This window comes from Gopherus flavomarginatus, chromosome 14, assembly GCF_025201925.1.
Source record: "Gopherus flavomarginatus isolate rGopFla2 chromosome 14, rGopFla2.mat.asm, whole genome shotgun sequence".
In the NCBI taxonomy this organism is placed as follows: domain Eukaryota; kingdom Metazoa; phylum Chordata; order Testudines; family Testudinidae; genus Gopherus; species Gopherus flavomarginatus.
Genome location: NC_066630.1, coordinates 25,647,736 through 25,674,716, shown reverse-complemented (window position 1 = coordinate 25,674,716; position 26,981 = coordinate 25,647,736). Strand labels below are relative to the sequence as shown.

General features: G+C 40.3%; 1 protein-coding gene across 6 annotated transcripts in view; it reads right to left on the bottom strand.

The window, feature by feature from the left end:
- PHKB (phosphorylase kinase regulatory subunit beta) overlaps positions 1 to 26,981 on the bottom strand; it is a 207,471-nt gene that overhangs the window by 43,193 nt on the left and 137,297 nt on the right. For all 6 annotated transcript variants that reach the window (XM_050923042.1, XM_050923041.1, XM_050923039.1 and 3 more), the window contains 6 exons: positions 19,773 to 19,828; positions 19,450 to 19,543; positions 4,430 to 4,513; positions 3,830 to 3,934; positions 2,340 to 2,422; positions 2,165 to 2,255 (listed from right to left, as the gene is read on the bottom strand). In XM_050923042.1, the coding sequence (XP_050778999.1) occupies positions 2,165 to 2,255; positions 2,340 to 2,422; positions 3,830 to 3,934; positions 4,430 to 4,513; positions 19,450 to 19,543; positions 19,773 to 19,828 (513 nt within the window). The remainder of the gene's footprint in view (positions 1 to 2,164; positions 2,256 to 2,339; positions 2,423 to 3,829; positions 3,935 to 4,429; positions 4,514 to 19,449; positions 19,544 to 19,772; positions 19,829 to 26,981) is intronic.

Genomic DNA, 26,981 nt, shown 5'->3' with positions numbered 1-26,981 from the left:
AACTATTAGAGTTTGATTTAAGAATATTTACTTTGTATATTTTGACATGTGGACAATTTAAGTTTTAATAGTTATAAAGTTTAAACTTTTTGAATCTCAATATTTACTGTCATTAAATAGATATTGTCTGTTAAAATTATAAAAAAAAATAAAAATTGAATTCTGCCAAGCCTAATTATATGCTGCCTGAAAGGATGAATACATTTTAACGTACGTCACAAGCAAAGATTGTACACCCCTTTTTGTGAATTAAGTTTTTAAAGCCTATCTGTATATGTTCAGACACGTGCATACAAATGTACACACACAATATAAATTATGAAAAAGCAGTATACAGTATATTGTTTAAATAGATAATGCGTTACCACCTTTTTGCAATCTCAGCCACTTTTTCAGGACTTTTTCCTCTTTAACGAAATGCACAGTTTCCAAAATATGACACTATATTCAGGAAATTAAATGACTGAGCTTTTGCACTTCATGTAGTGGAAATTCTTGCATTTTCTGCACATTTGGCATAATATATCAGCTGACCAAACTGCATGATAAGTTTGTAAGACAATTCTTAGACTAAAGGAACATATTCACTATTTTCTATCTAATAAATAATTCTCAGTTGATCAGCAGTGCCTACAAATTTTGGGTGAGAAGGGGGAAAGGGGATAACAAGACTTCCTAAAACTCTACAAAACCTCAAATAAATATTTAGAATTGAGAGGAATCAAAGATTCAAGATGATCCTTATTTCACCCAAATTGGTTTCCCCATCCTTAGTTTAAAAGTATAGTAAGAAGTAAACAGTCACTGTATCATAGTTAATATACTATAAACCTAACCTAGTCAGTATATATTATACTGAATCCTGGGGAAATGATTACTTACCCTCAGAGCTACTTTAACAATATATTCCTGGAAAAATCTCAGTAGGTTTTCAAAGAAATATATCATGAAGAGATACTCAGGGGTGTGGGACAGAGTATGTAACCTTATTTACTAGTGTTGCATTAGTCAACAATGCTCATCTCTAATTTTTGGTGCCCATGATTGGAATTGGATGGTGAAAACCCAGAGCACATAGAAAACCAAGACACACAGCACAACACAACCTTGATGAAAACCATCCTAGAACCAAGCCAGTTAAAAAGGTTACTGAAATGTTTTTGCACCCTTCATGAATAAGAAAGACAACATAAAACAGCAGTGATTGTCAAATAGATACAACAATTCTAAAAGGCTTATTAATTATGTAAAGAATCTTCAAGGAAGGGAATTGAATGTGGAGTGGAACAATGGTTTGCTGAGGACTTTGAAATAGTACACTGTGTAAAATAAGGTAAGAGCACACTGTGCAGATAATGTTTGAGAAATGTTTCTTGTGACAATATATCAGTTTAATAAAATACAAAGTAATAAAAAGGAGGCATTCCAGATAAACATCAAAAGCCCCCTAGAGCCTGCAGGCAGCACTCTGCATGGATTGCAATGACATTTACATCAGGAACTCTAACTTACCATAGCCAGAGATTTTATGAACTAGGTGTGATTGCTGTAATTCACAATTTTTCATTTAAATAGTCATTGAAAGCATTTGTTAGAGCTAGGAATGTTCTCTTTGTAACTTTAACATGTTAGCTGGCTGCAGTAAACCCTAGTCTCCCCCTTAAAATTTATCTTCAACAGCTAATGTATTAAAACTGACTAGAATTTTAATGTTAGTTAACATGTGAAACACACACTTTTCCCTGCTGTTGATATAACCCAGAATAGAGTCCTTAACCCTTGATATCAAGGACTTGCCCTTTTGTGATAAATTCCACAAGACAGATGGCTGGAAGTAAAAAAATAAAATAGATTCCCTGCCACATTAAAAGGACCTTTACAGAAAATATCAAAGCCCTGTGCTCCTGCTTAGAGAAAGCATGATTTATAGTATGCAGAAACTGAACAAAGGGCTTTAAAGAAAAAGCAGAACCCTTGACTTTAGCCCATCTTTAATTTCATAACACTCAGTGAGGTATTAAAAAGTCACAGGAGAAACCAAAGAATTTTGATGGAATAAAAATGTCTATAGAAATAATTCACAGTTCATGGACTAACACAGACTAACGCCAGAGTATGAATGGAACATTTAGAAGAAAAGTAGGAAAAAAAAGAAAACCAATACCTGCACTCTATCAGCATGAACCTTCACTCCTCCAACAATTCCCTTTTTAAAGGCTGCCAGCATATCTAATATTGGATTGAATCTGCTTCCCCTATAATTTTAAAAACAAACACATTAATATTAAAAATGTGAAAAAATCACATTACAAATAATGACCTTCACATGTATTCCATACCTTATGTTATCTTCACGGATAAGCACGAGGAACAGGGGACGACCATGCATTTTCCAATATTGCTTAATGAACTGTAATGCATTCTAGGTAAACATAAAAATGTATGTGATTCATGCCAGGAAACATACAGTACAATATATTATAACTTTAACAAACAACCTAAAATAAAGGGTACTGCTATAAACCCAACAGATTTCAAATCCCAAACAATCAATTTTTTCAGTTATTTATTTATTTTTTTCTGAAGAATGTAAGCCATTTGCAGAGACTACATAGCCACAGCTTTATAACAACACTGCTCCCACTATAGGTGAGACACAAACCAACCAAGTCACCAGGCTGAGCAGAATGAAATATTGGATTACATCTATTGATCTGTATAAATAGGATTCTGATGTGAATAGTTAATGAAAGCACAGGGGAGATAATTGGCAGCTTTTATACACCAGAAGTAGCTGCTGCAGTCCAGGTCATTTCACTGTGAGGATGGGGGAATAGGACAGGTGATGTTAGCACTAGAACCAGGTGACATTTTTTCAAATAGAATATTTGCCAAAAAATGCAGTTTCAGGTCAATTGAAACTATTCACCTATTTGACATGAATTCACTGGTTAGTTTCATCAAAAAAAAAAAAGTCAGGATAGATTCATAAGGGGCCTTAGGTGCCATTTTCGAAACTGAAGAGGGTCTGATACTTGACAGCCCCATGGTTAGAACACTTACCTGGGAAGTGGAAGACCCAGATTCACATCCCCACTCTGTCTGATTTGAACTTGCAGATGAATGCCCTGCCCCTAGGACTAATAGGTATTCTATGGTGGGTCTCTCTCAATTTCTCCTGTTGATGCTGTCCCACTTTGCATAAATAATTAAATATTCAACTGACCTGAGAGAGAGGAATGACCCTACAGCCTGGTAGCTAGGGAATTGATTTGGGATGGGGCACAGCCAGGTTCCAGTCCTTGCAGCAAACTGAACAACCAGTTATTCACATAGCTCTAATCTGCACCGCTGCCCTTAACTGTGTTTCACCCAAGGAAGGCAAGTTTTAATTTGTGGCCAGGACTCCAGAAAAGCCCCATCAGGTGAGGCTTTCAATCAAAGCATCCCTTAAGTGAACTGGTCATGGCCCTTGCCCCAGCCAAAAGTATCTGCCTTTGGGGCTTGTGCTTGCCAGTATCCCTGGAAAACAGGGGTTTGCGCATGTTGTGCCACTGCATTCTCACCCCCTACTGAAGTTAGCTTTCTGCCACCACAGAACATCCACTAGGGTCTGCACTAGTCTAACAGTATATTAATGCTAATATTTTCATTGTTCTTCTCACCATAACTTTGCTTGTCCACTTTACATAGTAAGGTATACAGACTATATATTTTCTCATCTTCCCTTTTCAATCCCACATTTCATCAAACCTTTAGAACTGCACAATTTGTTCTTAATATAGGACTTATTTCATCAGGTTGCATAAGATAAACAACAGATAAATACCTTAATGTCATCAATCAACAGCATAACATCCTGAGACATGTAGAAGTCACTTAGATCAAAAATGATTGGGTAGCAAACAACAGTCTTTCCTAGTATTCGATAAATCTGTAGGGAGAAAAAGCTAACATTACCCATTTCTTTAAAATATATGAAACTAACATTATTACAGTTTAAAAAGTGAAAACACAGATGTAGTCTTGCAGAACTGTCAGAGTAATAAGGATCTGTAAAAAGGATAACTGAAAAATCTAATCTGAAGAATCCTTGTTCTTACATAGTGTGCAAATCCACATTCTTTTTCTAATCACAGCAGTTCACCCCGTCATGATCAAGCTTGTCTTGGGTGAGTAAATATTGCTGTAATTAGGTGCTTAGATAAAGCGTGAAATAATTGAATTGTGAGATAGCTTATGCTTTGTCCTTAATGGGTTTACAAACTATATTAAAAACATTTTGTATTAAACAATAAGATTTACATGTAGAAAAGAAGATTACATTTAGTAAATTTAACAACTTAAATAGTATTCTGTCTTCACAGAATAATCCAGAATTTATCTGGAGTATATGCTAATTATCAAATGAATCACTTCTTGCAATGACCTTTGAAGTTCCAAGGCATCCAATAGGCCTGTCGGGTCTTCCAGATAATCCCAGTTTGTCATTAATCCCCAAATGAAAGTAAGCCTGAAAGAAATAATAATTGTGACACTGTAAGACCATCCAGTTACACAGACAAAATTCAGGTCCTTCTTGATTTTGACCCCAGCATTAACACCACCAGAAACATGAATTCAGCTCTTTTTAGAGGAAGGCATAAATATAAAACCATTACAATTCTTCTTCCTATTGGTTTTTTGAACATACATCTGTATCACAGTAAAAGAACTGAGAAAAACAGATAAAACTTGACTAAAAGTGAAGCCCAAGGACTGAATTTGGCCCAGTATTTTGATAAATAAGGAAGCAAAAAGTGAAGTACTTATTAAATTCATATAGGAAATATATTGATTACTTACATTTTAACTAATACTCTCTTCACTGACTAACCATGTTCAATATAATGAAAGCCACATCACCTCTGGTAGATTACCAGCACTGACCTTCATTAAACCTCTGCTGTGTACCTCTGGTCTATATCGTCCTCCAACCCTCCTTTTAAAATAACGTATTGCTTATAAAAGGAGAGGGATGGATAACAGTTGCTAATATCAGCATGGTGTGAAGTAGGAGCTATGTAAGCATCTCAAAGATGCTCTTTACTAGCATGAGAACATAAGAACGGCCATACTGGGTCAGACCAAAGGTCCATCTAGCCCAGTATCCTATCTTCCGACAGCGGCCAATTGCAGAAGCCCCAGAGGGAATGAACAGAACAAGTAATCGCCCATTCCCAGCTTCTGGAAAACCGATGCTAGGGACACCATCCCTGTCCATCCTGGTTAATAGCCACTGATGGACCTATCCTCCATGAATTTTAGTTCTTTTTTGAACCCTGTTATAGTCTTGGCCTTCACAACATCCTCTGGCAAAGAATTCCACAAGTTGACTGTGCACTGTGTGAAGAAATACTTCTTTTTCTTTGATTGAGAGCTAGCGAACAGGAGTAGCTAACAGGGGAGTTTCATGAGGGAATTCTCCAGGTGAAGGAGGAGCGATTACGTGACCCTTGGGGTAAGTTTGTTGTCTGCAGTGTGCGTGTATGTTATGTGCATGCTGCTTGACTGAAATATACTGTGTGGTCTGTTTGTTTGGGGGACCACGTGCTGGTCACGTGTGTACTGAGCCTAGCAGCCTGCTAAGCAAGGCTGAGAGCTGCTTAACGAGGCTTTGATCCCTAAGCCTTTCACCACTCATCAATCCTTAATGAGGGGGCGGGCCTACTCAGGGAGGACAGGGCTTTAAAAAGCCCACTCCTAAGCGACCAGATGAGCTAGCGAACAGGAGCAGCTAAACGTTGTATTGTTAGCAGCTCAATCATGACCCTGAACATCACAGCAATTATAGTCCTGGGTCTCTTCAGCAGAAGCTACCACACAGAACTGAATTAGGGTCTGATCCTTGAGCTTTGGGTGCACTCCAGGACCTGTGCACTGCACCACTGACTCCTGCCTACGTGCAGCAAGTTTCGGAATTGGGCCTTACGTTGTAATGGGAATTCATGTTCTATTGACTAGGTTGATTCATTCCAAATTCCTATTCAGAAATCTCAAAACTTCCCCAACTTAATCAAACTATCGACCCTAGACCAATCATTAAAGCAAATGTTGATGTTAGCTGACTTAGGCATTAATTTTTGGCTTAAACCGTTTTACCAACAGAATATTTTTAGCTTAAATATCTTGTTTTCCTGTGTGGCAATGTATTCATTAATATGTGAGGTTTACAACACTGTGCTGTATCAGATCAGTCAATATATAATAGAAATATGTCACAACTATTGAGCTGTGGGTAAACGAGAGTACACATACAAATTAAATCTTGGGAAAAAAATATCTGCAACTCCCATTCTGTTTGGGTGATTTTAGATGACAAGCTCACCATTATTAAAATGGAACTAAATTTCCTAGAATTTTATAAGTGACATCAGGAAGATTTCTCTGGCCACATTCTCTCTGAATGCAGGCAGAAAGATCTCTCAGGGATAAATGAAGATGAAGTTTTAGACAAAGATGACTACGTACTTATGATCTCTTAGGGTAGGTCTTCACCACAGAATTAGCCTGGGTTCTTACTTGGATGTTACTCTTAACCTTCCTCAAGTCCATACACAAAAACCTTACACTGGCATTATGTGGTGCTTTCAAACTGCATGTGGCTGGGGCTGTGGGCTAGAACCTGGATTCCCCTTTCACTTGGGCTGGTAAACCATCTACTTTGCATTGTGGACGCTGACAGTCCTCCTACATCTGTGACGTTGCACTCTATATGTTTATGGAAATATGCTTATGAGCATGAATATAATATAACTGGAATATGCTTTATGCAAAAGGTCTCTTGTAAGGCACCATTACAAAGCTACTACTGAGTGTGTTCATCCTATTTGTATGTATGTATCATTCTTGTATCTAAAATTAGGAATATGAAATATAACTGAGGTCCTATTGTAGTTATGCAAAATGTGGGCCATTAATGGCTCCCATTAACCAGGATAATTGGTTGTAAATGGCTCTGTTTACTTGTAAGCCTTCTTGTGTACCCCAGTGCCAGCAAGTAGGTAATGAAGTCTCACAGGACATGTGACCATGTCACATGATACTAGAATCCATCTTAAACCTGGAGCTTTTCCATTTAGAAGGAGGGGTGGGAACCCAGGGAGAGACAAAGGATTCCTGCCTTGTGCCAAAGCTATAAAAAGGGGGTAGAACAGAACAAAGGGGCTGCCAATCATGGAGAAATCCCTTAGTTCCCATCTGAGCTGGAACAAACAAGGATTGTACCAGGGGAGAGGATTGGGGCCAGACTAGGAAGGTGTCTAGTCTGTGAAAGAAGCTTATTGGAACACCTCTAAGGGTGAGATTTACTTGTATTCGGTTTCTTAACATATTAGGCTTAGACTTGCGTGTTTTGTTTTATTTTGCTTGGTAACTTACTTAGTTCGGTCAGTTATTACTTGAAACCACTTAAATCTTACTTTTTATATTTAATAAAATCACTTTTATTACTTAACCCAGAGTAAGTGATTAATACCTGGGGGAGCAAACAGCTGTGCATCTCTCTCTATCAGTGTTATAGAGAGCAGACAATTTATGAGTTTACCCTGTATAAGCTTTATACAGAGTAAAACGGATTTATTTGGGGTTTGGATCCCACTGGGAACTGGGTGTCTGGGTGCAGGAGTTGGGTGACTTGCTGAGCAGTTTTTGGTTAAAGTCTGCGGCTTTGGGGGCATGGTTCAGACCCTGGGTCTGTGTTGCAGCCAGCTGGCATGTCTGTCTCATGGTAATTCCAGCATGTCAGGTGACAGTACCAAGGGAATCTCTGTGACTGAACCCATCAGTGGCGTACTCGGACACAGGATAAATCATGCGACTGCTGACAGTCCTCCTATGACTTCCCACAATTTCCCCCCACCTCAGTGTCCCCAGAAAGACAAATATTTTCCCACAATTGGCTGGGAAAGAAAGAGAGTGGCTCATCTTATTGCAGCATAAAGATCCATGGGATATGCCCCCAGAAATCCTAAAGACATGTGGAGGAGTACAGCATATGTGAGAACACAGTAGCTTGGGTAGAGTTTTGCAGTGCGGCTGATCACATCTGGGCTAGGTTAACCCATGTGCCAATCACGCAGTGGTGAGAAGTGATAAGCCAACAGCAACTGTAAATTAATTGTAATAGCAGGAAATCTCACTATTTAGAATATTTGAAAACAACAAAGTCTCATTGAACACATCAACTCTAGCCAGCCCAAATCATCTGCTGTTTTTTTGAGCCTCATATACTGCAGAAAACTGTGGTTACTGGTTCTACAGCAGGATGATCTTCCAGAAGAAAAGTCAACTTGCTGCAAAAAGTAACAAAATAAAGTTGTATCCAATGAAGCACTATAGAACTACCAAGGGAGAAAGGAGAGTTAATGCAAAACAGAGAAAGAAAGTCATGGAATAGAACCTGTTTTGAGGGCTACTCTACCTCTAGTGAACTGAAGCTGATGGGAGAGCAGCTAACAGGCATGGGACTCTAGCTGTCTATCAAACTGAAGGCAGGGAGTTTTTCCTCCTTATTTTGGAAAAAAAAATCCCACTTCGCTGACCTATGTGTCCATGTTCTGCAGACTAGGTACAATGTAAATTGGCCTTGGAGTCAGCTTGCTTGGCTTTAGCATTTAAAAAAAATTGCATATGTAGCACAAAGGCTATTTTCATTCATTGCAAAGCTGTAAACAGAGATATAGAATTGTCAATCACACTGCTACAATGCAATGAACAAAATGTCCCCTATCACAATTATCCAATCTGAATAACTATATTCAAGTGGGAAAAGACTAGTGAGTCCATTCAATGTCAAAAATATTAATACATTTAATATGGTGTCTATACATAACATAAATTAAAAACTGCCATTCACGTTAAACTGATTATTCTTACATAGTACAGAGACCATATGAATGACAAGTAATAAGCACACTATAACGTAACACTAGATGGAGCTCTACTTCCCTAGAACAGTCTATAATATTTTACATATACAAGAATTATCTCTATTAATAAAAATGGAATTCTAATAATCCTATAATACCATATTTTTCTTTGGAAATTCTACTATGCTCTACAATCTACTCTGCATCTTCCAATAATAGATCTCCTCACCTATTACAGTTAAAAAAAAAAATCCACAAACTGCATCATTCAGATTCAGCCTCATTTCTTTATTTTTGGAAATGTGCCTTTAAGCTAACCAATGTTTTAGTTACCAACTACACCTCTAGTTCAAAATGCCAGAACACTAGTTCATCTCCAAAAATATCTCAAGTACTGTACAATTCACTAATGGAAGTTTTTCAAGTTAACCTTCTCTATCCAGTTGGTTCAATGCAGTGCAGCAAGCATTGAGGGCTGGAGGTTTCTATAAAAGTCTGGAGTGATAATGGGTATCCAGATTCTAGAGTCCTTTACAAAAAGTCAAGGGGACTCCTCTGCCATCTGTTTTTCTATTCTTTGATTTTGCTACCACTTAGTCTATTCTCCACTTCTACTGCTCTCTTGTACCATGTTTTCTTATTCTACTTACTTGAATTTCCCCATCCTCAGCATTCCTCCTGTCTACCTCATCTTCCTCTTCTTTGTTAACTGTTGGTTATCTTTCTGCCATTCCTTACACTCTTTTTTCTCTTCTTATATTTCTACTTTCATATCTCCTCTTCAGCTCTTCCTTTCATATATACTATTTCTTTGGACAGAGCCCCACATTTTAGAGTTTTAGTTTTAAAATGCTATCACTGGTGGCTAAGCTAGTTTGCAATTTTGTAATTGAGTATTTTGATCTGCAGTAACTGCTCACTTAAGTTGTAGTTATGTTCCTGAAAAATGCAACTTTAAGTGAAACAATGTTAAATAAATCCAAGGACATTTTTTGGGAGGCAGACAAAAGGCATTATATACTGCAGTGTACCGTGGTTGGGAAGTGCTCCTGGCTTACCCCACACAGACACAGCCCACTACAGACAAGGACGCTAGGAAGCACCTTTACAGCAACAGTGGCAGCTTCCCTGGAGAAGAACAGGCACCGACTGTGCTGGGGGATGCTCCCGGCCCACCTCTTTCCATCCCCACTCCACTTCCTCTCCAGACCATGCCACGTCCCACTGATCCCCAAAAAGTGTTTGGCAGCTTAGGACTTTTTTGGGTGGGGTAGGGCGGGAGAGGAGTGGAGACATGGCGCTTCCCTGCTCCTCCCCCTCTATCCCAGCGCTTTGCACTTAAGACTTTCTGAGAAGGAGGAGAAGGAGAGCAGAAGCGGCACTTCCCTGCTCTTCTTCCTCCCTCCCAGCGCTTCCCTGCCACCAAACAGCTGTTTGGTGGCACTTAGGACTTTCTGGGGGGAGGGGAGGAGTGGAGATGCAGCAGTGGGAGGGAGGGGGAGGAGAGGGAGAAGAGAAACTTGTGCAATGCTCCCTTGTAAAGTCACTGCGCTTCCACAGAATCTTACAAGCAGTGGACAGAGCAGCAGCCAAACGATGTTATAAGGGAGCATTGCACAACTTTAAAAGAGCATGTTCCCTAATTGAGCAGCGACGTAACTTTGAAACAACATAAAGTGGGAGGACGTTAAGTGAGGAGTTACTGTATATTAAACATCAAACTGACTTATCTGAAAAATAAAGACAGCTATAGTAGGATTAGGAAAATGACTTTAAATTACCATTTGTGATTGTTTTTAGCAGAATATGTTTAAAACAACAACAAAAAGTCCTTCATTATATAAAATGCATTAATTTAAAATACATTTGAAAGTGTTATATAATTTATACATTATAATATAAGTAAATACAGCAAATATGATGAAAGGAGGAAGAAGCAGGAAAAGGAAATGAAACAAGAAGGGAGAAAGATGAAAAAGCAAAATAGGAGAAGAGACACTACTAGAAAAGAAAAAGAGACAAAATCCTGCAGCTCTGATTGTTGCAGGGGGTGTGGGAAGGAAATACCCCCTCACATACCCCTGCATCAACAAGACGGGTTATTGACTGGACTGGTAAGTGCCTGGAAGGGAGGGAGGAAGCAAGAGCAAGGGCATATGCTTGATGAGGCAGAAATGTACCCCTCCTCCTGCTCAGATCCTTCCAGTGTCTGGGCCGATGGGCGCTTGTGCTGCTCCCCCAGTCCCCTCTCCTAATCTAGTTAAACTTTCTGGGCTTTTCAAAAGCCTTTTGCCCATGAGCTGCTGTCAGATAACTTCATCCAGTGTGGGCAGTGCTGAAGAATTCAGGTGGGAACCTAGCCTCCCTGCTCCTGGGAGAGACAGGGGACAAGAGGCAATGTGTGGATAACTAGCAATCAGAAGGGTAGGGATCATTTCAGTACTGCTGGACAGTCTGGAACTGCCCCACCTTTTCCCCACCCTATGGGGCTACCTTACCATGATCAGGAGTGCTGGCCCTCTGCTCACTCACAGGGGCTCAGCCACGGAAGTCTGTGACTCCTGCCTCCAGCACTCAAGGAGCGGGCCATGTTACTGCAGCTGATTCTGTGACTGCTTTGTCCCATGCTTGAGGGGGCCAGATAGCTGAGTCTCGGACTGCCCCCCAGGGGAGAAAAGGGAGCTAGGTGACAGCAGTAGTGGGCTACAGAAGCCATGCGGCCAGGGGTAGCATCAGCAGTTGGGTGCTGGGAGGGCACAGTGGCTGCAGCAACCACAGCAACAGGAATTAGAATGGTTCCTTCCACGTAAGTGGGCTACAGGGGGTCTGGGCAGCCAGGTGCAGCCAGTAACAGGGTCAGTACTGCCAAGCCGGGAGAACCCATCATTTCCTCCTGTGAGCTGTGGCTGAAGTCATTTCTTTGCTGAGCTTTGTGAAGCAATCACTGGCTTTAGACACCCCTCGACCCTAAGAAGGAACAGAATTTGTGTACCTACACGCTAGAGGAAGGGGGCAGTGACCCCTCCCCTGGAGTAAGGAGTGCTGGTTGTGCACAGGTGTGGGGAAACCTTCTGAGGCCTGGGAAGGATCAAGAAGTGGAAGCAAGAAACAACCATCACAGCCCGGGGAGAAGAGCTCTGCTGATGGACAGAGGCTGCCAGAACCAGGATTCTGGCAGCAGGTGGTGAGTCAGAGCCCCTCATTCAGCAGGTTTCAAAAGGGAGGAATTAATTCCTCCAGCCATTGTAGTGTGCAAGTGAATACTCCACTCTGAACCACAAAAAGAGTGGGAGGAGGGGCAGAACACAAGGTGCTTATACCAGGAAACAATGGGACTCAGGCATGGAGGCTGAGGTGGGGAAAAGTCGCAACCAAAGGGTAATTGGGTTACAGCCTCCCTGCAGGAGTATGCAAACAGACAGCTGGGACTCCTAAGCTACAGGGTTGGAAGTGCATGGGAGATGAACAGCAGCACTGCTTCTGGCTTCATGCCACAGGCAGCTGCAGATATACCCAGGTGTAGGGCAGCTGAGAAGCAGCCCTGTGAGGGGCTGGTAGTATTAGTGGACTCACTGGCTCCTCTCCTGCGTGAAAGGCAAGGTCTGTGAGCAAGAGATCACCGATATCAATGCCTATAGACCTGATGGAATGCTGCATTATGAAATCCATTGCCCGACACAGGAGTGCAGGGGTCAGAACGCAACCCTGCCTAACACCAGATACTGGTTTAAAAGGCGCTGACATCCGGTTCCCCAGACAAACACGGGCAGTGGTTCCATTATGCAGCTCCCTAATCAAGTCCAGCAGAGTGGTAGGGACACCTACGCCCTTTAAGACTTCCATAACGCGACACAGTCTACTGAATCAAATATAGCCTTAAGATCAACATACGCTACATGCAGGGGCTTCCTGAACTTGCGATGTATCTCTGACAACAAGCGAAGGGCCAAAATGGCATCTAATGTGGACCTGTTCCACGTAAAGCCTGACTGCTGGGGATGACACATCTGATGTAGCAAAGACTCCAAGTGTGCCAGCAAAACATGTGTAAACACGTTCCCTGGAATGGAGAGCAAGGTGATCAGCCTGTAGCTCTTACATTCATTGTGCCGTCTCTTGCCCTTACAGAGTGAGATCACAATACCGTCCTTCCAGGCAGTTAGCAAGGTTCCAGTTTGCCACACCAGATGAAAGATGGCCAGAAGTGATTCTGCTACAGGATTAATAGCATATTTTAGCAGCTCTGATGGGATGCCATCAGCACCGGTTGCACATTCGTTTTTCAGTGTAGAGATGGCACACTTCACTTCACCCAGTGGTGGTGCATCAGTACAAACGTCTGGATCCTGAACCGCAGTGACTGCCAGATCATCCAGCTCTGAACAGTGGAGGATGGTTCAGGAACTGTGATAATGTTCCACCCGGCGTGAGGGAATGGCATCCTCTGATTTACATGGATGGCCTTGGCTGTCATTTAGGATCGTTTGTAGTGACTACCTCTCAACCGCTGAGGTTGCGAATGGCACGGAAAGCTGGCTTTACGTTGCCCGTGGCTACGCCAAATTCAACATCATCTGCCACTTGGTTATAATGCACCTTGTGATTGTGGAGTGCCATGCTTCAATTTTTCACTTCAACTGATCACGAGTGCACTTATCATGCTGGCAGGCTGCAGCCTTCAATTTAATTATCTGGAAGGCCTCCTCCAATAGCCTTGGTCGGCATGCTAGATGCCTGTATCTGATTGTTTGCTCAGCAGATAGATTGAGGGCAGAAGTGAACAGGGACCAGGCAACCTCCATGTCATTTGGCAGATAAGCAAGAGCCGAGAATCTCTTGCTGACATCAACACAAAACCTGTTGGCTAAACCTTGCACATGGAGTGCGTCAATGTCAAACTTCTTCATCATCGCAGAGGGCTTACCTGCTCATTGGAGCATCAACACCATACGGGTGATCACTAGATGACAATCTGTGTTCGTCACGCATTCTGCACTATGATATACTCGACGGAAGGCGAAGAGATGCCTATCATGTGTAATGATGTGGTCCAGCTCCTTCTGAGTGAAGCCATCACGAGAGATCCATGACATGTGGTGTATGCGTCACCACTTGAACCATGACCCAAGAACAGAAAGATTCTGGGAGGCACAGAGTGTTAGTAAGCGGCGAGAGTTACCATTGGGTGTGCCTGAACCTTAATGACCAAGGACCTGTTCAAGCCCAGTTCACAGGGAGCCAGTAACTGCATTTTGGTCACCCAGGATCATGAGATTATCATGTGGAGGGACTGTGCATACTAGATGTTCCAATTGATCATAGAAATGATCTTTAACTGAGTTAGCAGATTCCTCTATCAGCGCATAGACTATGACAGTGAGGTAACCATGCTGATGCTTAAGACGGGCAGTAAGTAAACGAGGAGACATGGGCATCCAGGTTGACAGAGAGGACTTGGCCTCACCTTGCAGTAGTAGTGCTACCCCATATAGATGGTTGGGGCCACCAGAATACAGAAGAAAAGAATCCTCCACCTCGTGATGTCCGTGATCTATTAGCCTTTCTTCTGCTAGTCCTACAATCAATATACCAAGACGGTCCATGTACCTCTTTGTGGTGGAGGGGGTGTAACATCTGAAGTAGGGGATTGCTCGCTGGAGCTATGCCATCAGTGACGAAGGTTTGTCTGAAATATCACCTTGGGCATTATGCGAGGTGGAGAGCTCGAATGTGAACTCTGAAAATGATGGCTAACATGAAGATGCAGGGCAGAAGCTGCATCTAGCTACCTGAAGCGAAGGAAGTTGCTGAGAAAGACTCAATGGCTCGGGTCGCACAGCGTGAAGCCCATACTGGCAGACGAGGAAATGGGTCACATTACTGCACCTCCATCTCATCCGAATGGGACGAGGTATTTCCCAGGATAAGCGTTCACTCCTTTTTTTTTTTTTTTTTTTTAACCATGAATAACCTAGTACTCAGCACCATGGTTAAAGCCCCTGCCTTACTTTCAGCTTGTTGGTCAGATGTCTTGTTGGTGCCATTTCCCCTCAGTGCCTCTGGGGACGTGCGTCCTCTGATGTCGGCAGGCATGTCTGCAATACATTTTGACAATGCATCCAATTGTATCTGGGATCTCCAACAGTCCACCAAAATTGCAACTTGGAATATGGCAACTCTACGCAGACATGGTCATCAGGTCGCTGTCTCACACAAAATGGAACACCAAGGGTTAGGTCAGTGTAACTGTGTTGCTCAGGAGTGTGGATATTTCACACCCCAAGCGACGTAGTTATACAGATGTAAGTTTATAGTGTAGACCTGTCCTGAGTAAAGTTGAAAGACTGAATCAGTATATCACAAGGTGAAGAAAGACACTCTGTATCCATTCACTGAGAAGTCATCTTGTTGAGCAAGGGTATTTCACGGAAGTGCGCATCCTTGTTCCTGGGAAGCCAACCAGCTCAGCAACAGACTACACTTTGGGGGGGCGTGGGGAGCGGATAGGGTTAGGGAACCTACTTTAGTAGTTGTTACCTATCCTATCTAATAAGTGTATGCCCTAGTTTGTGTTTTATGATTTTGTTTTATATTGTAAGCAGGTTCGCTTCACTCTCTCTTGTTTCTAGTGGCATCTCTATTCTTTCTTAAATAAACTTTCTTTCGTTTTATTGAAAGAGCTCACAGGTGCTGTGCATTATACAGAAGCAGCGATTTAAGGTAAAACTGGTAAATTGCTGTACACTGCTCCTTTGGCAGCAAAGAAACTGGGATTTCTGTAAGTAGCCAGTGTCAAGCACTGAATATCACAAGGGAACTTTGGATCTGGGGTGCACCTCTTGTTAATCTGCAAGGCAAACACAGGACTAACATAGCCCAGAGAAGAGTCACTGAGTAGCTGAAAGGCTGGTGATGGTAGGGAGCTACCACAAGCAAGACTCCATCTCACTAGAGTCAGGGAGTAACAAGGTGACTCTCACTCCTGGATACATCGAGAACCACCGCAGAGGGTGCAAGATTATCCACCATTTATTGTACCCTCAATTATCAAATCAGCAGTCAGCAAAGTTCTCATGGAAAATGAGGCCTTAGAGGACATTTGCTTTGCACTGCCTGTTATTTAACATTCTTATCTGTGCAGTATATGTTCATGACATAGGTAAGAGCATTGCTGACATTCTTTTGATTTCAAGAGGACATTTTCCAGGAAATTGCCCAATTCACCAGCTAAGGCCCTCAGGTGATGCCTCATCAGTTGTCAAGACATGGCTCCTGACAGCTTTAGAACTGGCAAACAAACAGCATTGCTCCCTCTACCACCACTCTCCACCACCCTCTGCCCCGTCAGATTGCACAAGGCCAGTTTGGTGGAATCTGTATAATTCTGAGTTAGGGAAGGACTCCAGTGGATCTGCTCCATCCCTGAACATCAGGTGGTAAGAAATGTAGCTTCTTTAATGCACCGTGGATTGGCTTCATCCATAATACTGGGTCACCTTGCTGGCCTCAGGTTTTGCTGGAGGCTAGCAGGACTTACGGACTCAAGTAGGGGATTTTTATTAAGGAAGCTTTTGGAAGGATGTTCCAGAGAAGATGATTGCAGGGAGGAAGACAGGCTCCCCATAACCATACTGATTGGAATCTTTACCCAGAGTATGCAGTTGTAGGGTGGAAGCAGTTCTATTGAAAATAGCATTTGTCATTACCTTTTTTTGGTGCTTTTACTAAACTAGTGCCGCAGACAACGGGAGATAGCTTCAGGTGTGCATTAGAACTACTGGATGTGCAATTTATGCAGGAGCAATTTCACTGAAATTGAAGTATTCAAAAACTGATCAGGCAGGAAAGAGGGCCACAGTAGAGATCCAGGAATATGCAGATCAACAGGTAAACCCATGAATGCTATCAAAGTCTTTTAAAACATACAGGACTAGGAACCAGATGCTCTATTCATATCCGGGGATGGTAGCTATCCGAGCAGGTATCAGTTGGCTGTGGACACGAAGAAGGCATTAGCCTACTTATATCTCAGTCCTGCAAATTCTGGCATGAGTTCCCTTAGGTTTGGGGCAACAAAATCAACAGGATCAGAGGATTTCAACTTCCAGAAGGTCCAGGCAACCAAACCCTGGAAATCAGATTGTTATAGGATATATGTTCACCCTACCAATAGGCATATCCCAGGTCTGAACTAACTTTGTTGTTTGTGATTGCAAGAGACAGTGGGAGGAGGATTGATGTCTGGATCTGCAGCACTCAGTTGTGAATGGGGCCCACAAGCAGGCAATAAGGTCAGCAGGTGGATCACAACTGAGCTTCAAGGCTGAAACTGTCTGCCTTGAGTGATATAGCAGAACACCTATGTTGCGGAGTCAGCTGATGGCTCTGCTGCACTCACTGATGGCCGAGGTATTCAACTTGGTAAAAATGATCTTGAGGCTTGCACCAGACTAAATTTGAGAATTAGTTTTCAGAGGGATGTGGAACTGATTAAGTGGTAATGACCACGCACAAAATTGGTTTGGTCAGAGATGCTCGCTAAGCAAGTTTGGCAGGGAGGTGTCAAGCCAGCCTGTGTTGACAGAGCCCATCAGAATCCAAACCACAAGACTACCAGGATAATTTTGGGGGCAGGGGGCTCAATGATCACACATAAGTACATCCAATATATGAATGCTGGGCCTGCTCTGACCTGTGAACTTATATGTTGCTATGCAGAATAGCTGTGCAAGAAACCTCCGCTGATTCTTAGAACAGCGGTTGAAATACGCTATGGCTGAACAGGATGCGCTTAACCGCAAAACAAAATGTAATTTGCATAAGAAGCGCTGTTGACGTGTTTGCCTGTATTTCTAAATCGCATAAAAGACGCTCGGGGACACACAGTCAGGGCGAGCCACATTGGGGTACCTGATCCTCGGTGAAGGACGTGCCAATCGTGGTCTCTGCCCGGTCTACGGACCGTAAGGAAATCGCAGTCAACTGGTAGCCGTGAGAATCTCGAAATCCTTGGAGATGAGGCCTAAGCTCAGACAGACACATCCCCACCATGGGAGATCTGCCTTGAGTGGCGGCCAAGAGCCCAAGTGAGCGGGATTGGAAAGGGTCTCGAGACACATCCCCACCAAGGGAGATCTCGTATTGATCCCGGACCACCCTAGAGAGTATCCGGTTCCACCAGAGGCGTCAGACGATTGGGAATACAGGCAAAACAGGGGCAACAGTGGACTCAGCTTTGCTGTGTTTAAGCAATTCAAAGAGCAAAAGCCTGTTGCGATAATGGGACATATATAAGCGCTTATTCTAACAAGGTGAGGTTATTATTAAAATGCACGGCCTGATCAGCTGTAACAATAGATATTCTAAAGATAGATACAATTAATTGAATTAATGCTAGGAGATTGTTAAGTATTACAATACTAGTTATCAGTTAAATATTATTGGAAGAATAAATAATAAAAAATTGTTTTTATCATAATTACGCCTCTCGAAGTGTCAATCCTAAGAAAGAACTTGTGTGGAAGCAGCCAGCCGCTTAAGGGCTAACCCTCATTGGATATAAGAGGAGGCTCATGGCTGGGCCACAACTAAAAGTGGTGTCTCCACAGGAAAAATAGCGGTGCACAATACACTGGGCATAAGCTATAAGGATGATGGACACCATTAGACAGATGCAGGGGCTGGCAATGTCTTCATGACTTTAAGGGCTGGATACAGATGCCAGACAGTGTGGATGGCCATGACCATTCTAATTGCTAGTACCACCATTAGCCAGTTTCCAGTGCAGATAATGGCTAAAATGGCCAGTTCCCTGAGGTAAATGAGACCCAGGATTTCACTGTTGGACCCTGTGTCTATAGGAGAAGGGGAGACTTTAAGACTTTGCAGACTGAGCTCCTCCCTTAGCACCTTTTATCCTCCCACAAACATGGAGGGCAAAAGGATTCAGAAGTGAACTGTCCTAAGGCATTGGACAAGGAGTATCTTCCCTGAGATATTTGTTATATTCTGGGAGCCCTCTAACTCCACACTCCACCCAAGCAAATACCTGTTGTGTGACAGCGTGGGGTGGGAATACAGCACACCTATCCAGTGTTAAATTAATAAAGTCATGGTCTGTTGCTTAAAGCCATCTCTATATCTGTCTCTGATTCACTGTGTGTCTAGATCAACCTTGACTTAGTCCACTGATCCACTGTATTTTTTTTTAATTCTTTGAAAGGTGATTAGATACTACCTAGATCAAATAACAGATCATCACAAATTACATTTTGGGTTATGGTCAAAGATGTACTTTAAGTGCAAATGCAGAACACAGCCTTCAATTATTTGCTAAATGCTTCAAACAGGCATGCATTATAAACCAATAATGCCCACTTTGAAGTATCTTACAGTTTAATTAAAATGAAACAAAAAGCTAGATAATTCATTGCAACATAAGTAGCATGAGTCTGGTTGTCAGCAAATAAGGAAATGCATTTAAAAAAAAAAAGAACGAACCAACACCACATAGATAAGTTATTACTGCAAAATCTCTTACTTTGACAAGTTCCTGTTGAGCCCATATCTGAATAGGTTCCACCTGCTGAGGAGTCTGAGTCTGGATTCCATATGTGTTCAGAAAAACTTGCAGGCTATAAAACAAAATAAATGCAGGGATTTAATCATAGCATAACTACAGTCTGATTTTGTAATGGTCTTGGTAGCAATTACTGAAGAAGCAAAAACACGAATATCATGTCAATTTAAATCTGAGTTAATATTCCCATTTATGCTTCTTTGAAAACTTGTGCCAGACTGTAGATCTAGTCACATTAAATTCTTCCTTAAAATAGAAATTCTTAATAAAACTAGATGTCTTACCGTTGACTTTCTGCTATCAGGGCCACATGGACCACCAAATCATTTTCTAGAGGCCCCTAAAATCAATAAGAGCAAACAAATACTTTTATTAACATAGTTAACCAAGAACAGTTTGTTATCTCAACAAGAAACAAGGACAACATTAACAGTATTAAAACATGCATCCGACGAAGTGGGTATTCACCCATGAAAGCTTATGCTCCAATACATATGTTAGTCTATAAGGTGCCACAGGACTCTTTGCAGACTAACACGGCTGCCCCTCTAACACTTGAGTATTTAAACAGTTCATAGATATGATCGGCATCAACTCACTGCATTGCTGCTTCTCTCTGCTCTCAACTGCCTGCTAATCAGTTTGAATGTGTACACAGGGTAATGGAACACTATAGACCTAAAAGCCATAAATCTCACAACTTCGTGAGTGGCTGCACTGTCAATGGTATTTTGAATGATGCAAGTTGGGGAGATAGGGACCAATTCTTTTGCCATCATTTACATTTTTGTAATGGAAAAAATACAACCATATATGAGATTTATTTAAAAAAATTGTTACATATGGTAAAAATCCTTCAGTATGTATCCCAGAAAAATTGCAAGGTTATACTATTGATGTTTTTGGTATTTTCCCCTTATATGTACTGTATCATAGTATTATTTTGATATACTGCATAGACCTTGTAAAGAAGTAATCGTATAACCGACTGTATAACTGACAGTTTTCATAAAAAAAGAAATGCGCACAGACACGACATGCATGCTGATAGCTTTAATATATTTGTAATCTAAAATATTTTTGACTGGACAGTTGCTAACTGTATTGTTCTATGAAAGATATAATGTACATTTCTAAAGGGTGACAATATTTCTAATGTTATGATTAACTAGATTGTTAAGAACAAAATAAATGACAGTATTTTGGTAAGTGAAAAGACACGCAAACAGTATTGAATTTAACAGTTTGGGTACAATTCTGAACTCACAACATGCTTCACTGGCTAAGATGTAAGATGTCAGCATTACTCTCATTCATTTCCTTGACAGTATTCAATGTACTCTATATACATACTCTCTGTTTTTTGGGAGGAAGGGGAGAAGGAGGAGGGAAGGGGAAGTGCTATGGTGCATCTAACAGAAGCAAATACAGTGTTATTTCCAAGATGGTTCTCTCTTACAGCTCAGTTTTAGCTGTAAAAACTCCTCACTTGGAATTTTAAGTTTAACAATGTAAAGGAAAACTGCAGAATTTGCATAGCAAAAATTAAGTTAAAATTATATTCAATTTTTAAAAATTTCTACATCCAAAATGTACCATAATTTCTTTCCACTGTAAGTCTTTAAAGTAAAAAGACCAGTTCAGGCATTTAGGACTCCTCCAAATCAAGTCATATTTGCTGTAATCACAAAGGCAAATCTTGAGGTATTTGTCCTAAAAAATACACGAATAATTACTTATACTAAAGGTTGCAGAAGCACTATACCCTATGGTTTTTAAGCACACAAACCAGTTTTTTTCCCCCAATATAAGTATTACAATATACAATATGGGACCCAGGATAACCTGTTGGAAATTCAAGTGACGTAACACTTCGACAACAAAATAGAGTCAACAACAACAACGGGGAGTTCCTATTGACTAAACACTGTTTGTAAAGGTATTAAAAACAGATAAAATAACTTTCTGTCAAGATAGTGTAATAGACCACTGTAAACTTTACCTCAGAATTAGAATTAGGAAGTTTCTTTGCTGCTCTATTTCTATGAATATCACGTAAGAGATTGAGGTTGTTTGACTACTAGGATTGAAACTATTTGAAATGAAAGCCTGGAGAAAGATCTTTGGATAAACGTTCTATGCCAAGTTACTATGTTTAGATTTGTATACAGCAGACAGAAGGGAAAAAACAGGTTCTAACTAGAATTCCCTATTTCCAACTGACAGAGTATCTAAGTTGGTTGAGTAATTAGATTCTTGACACACAAAGAAACAGGTAAAATAATTTTTAGCTATAAAATTTTAATACAGAACTCTAGAAAATAATGTCTGGGTCAAAAAAGGGAGTTTATTAAAAAATAAACTGCAGATCCCTCATTTCTCATGTCAATCTATTTACTGGTATGCAGGATTTCATGGATTACTGCACCTGATGAAGTACTTTATCAAAAGGTAGATGCTGCAATCTTTTTCTAAGTGACTTGCTGCTTCAGACATTTTTATTTTAGAGGACCTGGCTTTGCGAAACTTAAAACTTTCAAAAAATACTGTGAGAAACTCAATATAGTGCATTTAACTAGCATACTGTGATATATTAAGCAGAAAGCAAATGTCTTTGCCTTTCAGTGTGTCAAGGTCTGGAAGAAAATACAAAGTTATAGATCTAGAATGTGCCACTTCATACTGTAAACACTGTCAGAATATTCAGTTAGAAGATTAATGAAATAAAGCCACTTACCAGTCTCTCAAAATTATAGTGTGCTCTTTCTCTATACAGCATTAACTACTCATATTCAATCAAAGCTGAATACAGTGGATTTCAGCGTGACCCTATATTCATACCATACAGACCATTGTAACAATTTTTGCAAAAAATATACCTTGTAAGGTATCGTTTGAAAACTAATAACTTGCTGGTCAGTAATATCATGGTGAAACATATGTAGCAACTATGTAAACTTATAAACATCTGCTGAAATTAGGTCAGAAATGTGTTTACCAGATCAGTAAACTAGTTTCTCAAAGACAAAGGACAAGCTGACGCCTCTAGACAGGTGTCATCAAAGTTGATGGACAATCGCCTATCATGAGGCCATTCTTTGGCAAGAAAGGGGGGCAGAATAAACAAATCTGCATCTTAGCAAACAAAAACATGGAACCTCTTTCACCACCATGCTCCTCGTCTCTGTCCTCACAGCAGGAATGAATTTTATCTAGGGATAACCCTCACGAAAAGGTGTCATTAGAGGAGGTTTTGGAACAAATTGATAAACTAAACAGTAATAAGTCACCAAGACCAGATGGTATTTACTCGAGTTCTGAAGGAATAAAAATGTAAAATTGCAGAACTACTAACTAGTCTGTAACCTATCATTTAAATCAGCTTCTGTACAAAATGACTGGAGGATAGCTCATGTGACACCAACTTTTAAAAAGGGATTCAGAGCTGATCCCGGCAAGCCTGACTTCAGTACTGGGAAAACTGTTTGAAACTATAATAAAGAACAAAATCGTCAGACATATAGAGAAACTTAATTTGTTGGGGAAGAGTCAACATGGTTTTTATAAAGGGAAATCATGCCTCACTAATCTACTAGAATTCTTTGAGGGGAGACAACAAGCATGTGGAAAAGGGGGAGCCAGTGGATACAGATTTTCAGAAAGCCTTTGACAGGGTTCATCACCGAAGGCTCTTAAGCAAAGTAAGCTGTCATGGAATAAGAGGGAAGGTCCTCTCATGAATTGGTAACTGATTAAAAGATAGGAAACAAAGGGCTGGAATAAATGGCCAGTTTTCAGAAATGGAGAGAGGTAAATAGTGGTGTCCCCTGGGGGTCCTATTCAACATATTCATATATAATCTGGAAAAAGGGATAAACAGTGAGGTGGCAAAATTTGCAGATGATACAAAACTATTCAAGATAGTTAAGTCCAAGGCAGACTGCGAAGCGCTCCAAAAGGATCTCTCAAAACTCAGTGACTGGGCAACAAAATGGGTAGATGAAATTCAATGTTGATAAATGAAAAGTAATGCATATTGCAAAAAATAATCCCAACTATACATATAAAATGATGGGGTCTAAATTCGCTGTTACCACTCAAGAAAGAGAACTTGGAGTCACTGGGGACAGTTCTCTGAAAACAATCCCTCAATGTGCAGCGGTAGTCAAAAAAGCTAAGAGAATGCTGGGAATCATTCAGGAAGAGATATATAAGACAGAAAATATCATATTGCCTCTATATAAATCCATGGTATGCCCACATCTTGAATACTGTGTGGCGATGTGGTCGCCCCACCTCAAAAAAGATATATTGGAATTGGAAAAGATTCAGAAAAGGGCAACAAAAATGACTATGGGTATGAAACGGCTTCTGCATGAGGAGAGAATAATAAGACTGGGATTTTTCAGTTTGGAAAAGAGACAAATAAGGGGGGATATGGTTGAGGTTTATAAAATCATGATTGAAAGGGCAAAACCACACCAAGTTATCTCTACCTAACCATCTGTCTCTCCTTCATCTAAGACGACAAAAGAAACAGCCCTTGGACTTTGGGAGCAGATTATGGCGTGAGAATGTTGTCAACAGTTACTGGAAACATGGTAAGGAATTTCACCCTGAACCAAGTATAGTTTGTTAAGTTTGACTACGAGGAAGAACAGAGAACATTAAATAATGACCAGATGTCACTACAAAGCAAAATATGGGGCATACATTAAAATAATAGCACAAACCAGAACGGCTTAGATTGTGGTGTCATTCTTGTTTCTACTTTGGAACATAAAGTAAAGTCCTCGTTTGTGTAGTGGACTAATTGTATATTGATGATTTCACATTACGTTATACAAACAGACATTTTGCTGCAACACAAAAAAACAAAATGTTTAGGGATTAATTAGGAGAGCAAACTACTACTGGTTTGCTATGTACACAAAATGAAGTATTTTATTATGTTTTTGTACTGAAGTACTTTTAACACAGTCTTTACCATATTGCTCATTACGCTCCACAAGCATTCTATAACATACAAGACTGTTGTTTTGTTTTTACAGGTTTTGTAGGATTTAAGATGAGTGATCTAGCTTTAGCTATAATGACAACTAATGCCTTCCATCTAGAACAGATAATATTCCATTTACAAAGCAATCCTTTATAAATCACTTAACCAGATCATATTTTTACATACTATGTAACATATTGTAGGTCTTAAACAACAAAGCATCTTCAGAGACTAAATTTTCATGCCACAACTTAAAAGTGATCCTAAAATAGAGTTTATCTGCAATACAGTGCTAATTCTTGGGACCTAAGGGAAAAGTGTGTTTTGAGGATTAAATAAAATTTTGCTTTCAGTTCCTCAAATAAGAGTAATTTGTGCTCATTAGGCTTCACTTGTACATCCTGCTAGCTAACGGATAGCCAACGTTTTTCGCTACATTAGTGCTCCTTTAAAAAGAGCGTCACATGTAATGTAAGCTACTATGCAGGTATTATGATGTAGTTTAAACAAATTTTAAAATTTTTCAGCAAAAGAAACCAGAAAAGAAGTCCATGAATTTTGACTCAAAATGTGAAACACATAGTATAGAGCACTGAACTACATACCAACTTTGTTACACTAGCAAACTGGAAGGAAGAGCTCCTTCAGTACACTAACCACACATTTCTTTATCATTATTCACCAAGCAAAGGCTAAATGTGGCTCAAACACATAGGTAGTAGATGTGGGCTAAATACAAATACCTCCAAAATATAAGGCATCTATTGAAGTGTAAGATGTGAAAAAAACTGAATATTTATGTCTTATTTATTTCTTTGTGATTTTAGTCATTTTATTACTGAAGGGAAAAAATAAACCAATAAATAAGTATTTTAAGACATGCTATAAGAAATGAATCTTAATTATCCAGTAAACTCTTCTGCTTTCACTGGGTTTTTTCTTTGAATTTCTTTATTTGGAGTTGGAGCAATAACAGACATATGTTTTTGTGCCATGATGGATTTTAATACTGATGGTGAGAAGTCCAGGATGTTAAGAGAGATCAGATGCTGGTAGATTATGGATGTTGTCACATTTCAAATGATTCTGCCTAAGGACAGAAGACTGGAAACATGATGGCAATTTTTAAGACAGTTGGCATCCAGTGTCTCTTTCCTGAGAACTAGCCAGACTGTCACAATATGGCAACGCTCCAACAAGTAAAAACTAATCTGATCACTTCAGAAAAGCTACGGAGTCCCAGTGATGGCAGGTATGCTGGATTTGGTGCAGTGAAGATCAAACCCTTTGTTTTTGAAAATGGAAACATTTACTTTTGCTAGAAGAATCATATTTGAGTATGAAGAGTGGTGGACAGATAAATTACCATGGTGAAATTAAGGAACATTAAATGGACACTGTTCCAGGGGATTATAACAGTTAACTAATCTCTTGAAGTGGGGATCTGTAGAGGCAATTATTGGAGAAAAGAAAATTAATCACCTGTAATTGTAGTTCTCACAGTATATTTCCCCTTTGCAGTTCCATGGTCATCCTAGCCTCCCTTCCCCAATTCTTCAGGGTCCTTCACTGGTATTTAAAATAAAAAAAAAAATTGGGTCTGCAGCCTGTCATATAGCCTTTCATTGAAAGTTTGTATCCATCAGAGGATATGAGCATGAACCACATGGTCACTGTTTTCTAGGCGGTTCCAGAGCTGCAGCATAGAGAGTCACCATTTTCAAGAGGGAGCCTCTGCAGAAGCATTATATAGTGATCATCACTGAAACATAAATATTTACCCACAAGTACCACAAAATTGTACCTGAGACAATTCACTAGTTCCCTGCATTTATATGGTTGCACTCCAACTGCACTTATAAAGTAGCCTCTCTCTTGATAGACGTGTTCCCAAGATACTATACACAAAGAAAGTTCATATAGATAGCAATTACACTTGTCTCTTCTATCTAAATGTTTGTGGAACAAGACTGAGGTCTGATTAAGTTGCTTTATTGCAAATGGAATAATAATAAAATTGCTCTATTTTTTAAACTGAATTTGGGTTGATTGACTTTGTTTCAGTAACTCTAAGTTGCCAAATGCTCTGAAATAACTTAAAAAAAAAAGAGAATGAAATAATTTAATGCATTTTCTTTAATTGTGGAGAAAAGGAACAAGGCAATATGAGGAAAGAAGCTGCTTTTGGTTTTTGAAGACATAATTAAGTTAAATGTGTTGTACTTTAGTTTCACATTCCATTTTTACTTGCATACTGATTTTGACATAAATTGAGCTAAATTAGACAAAAATGGCATAATCAAATATTAAGATTAACTGTTGGAGTGGATGTGAAATACAGAACAGAAAACCCAACAAGAAAAATATTGAGCAGAAAAAGAAAAAAGAAGGGGAACCAACAATCAAAGGTGACGCATGGGGGGGGGGAATGCAGAGTTAACTCCCCCCGCCCCACAATTTCTGAGTGCAGAGATTTGTCCTTCTCCTGCTGTGC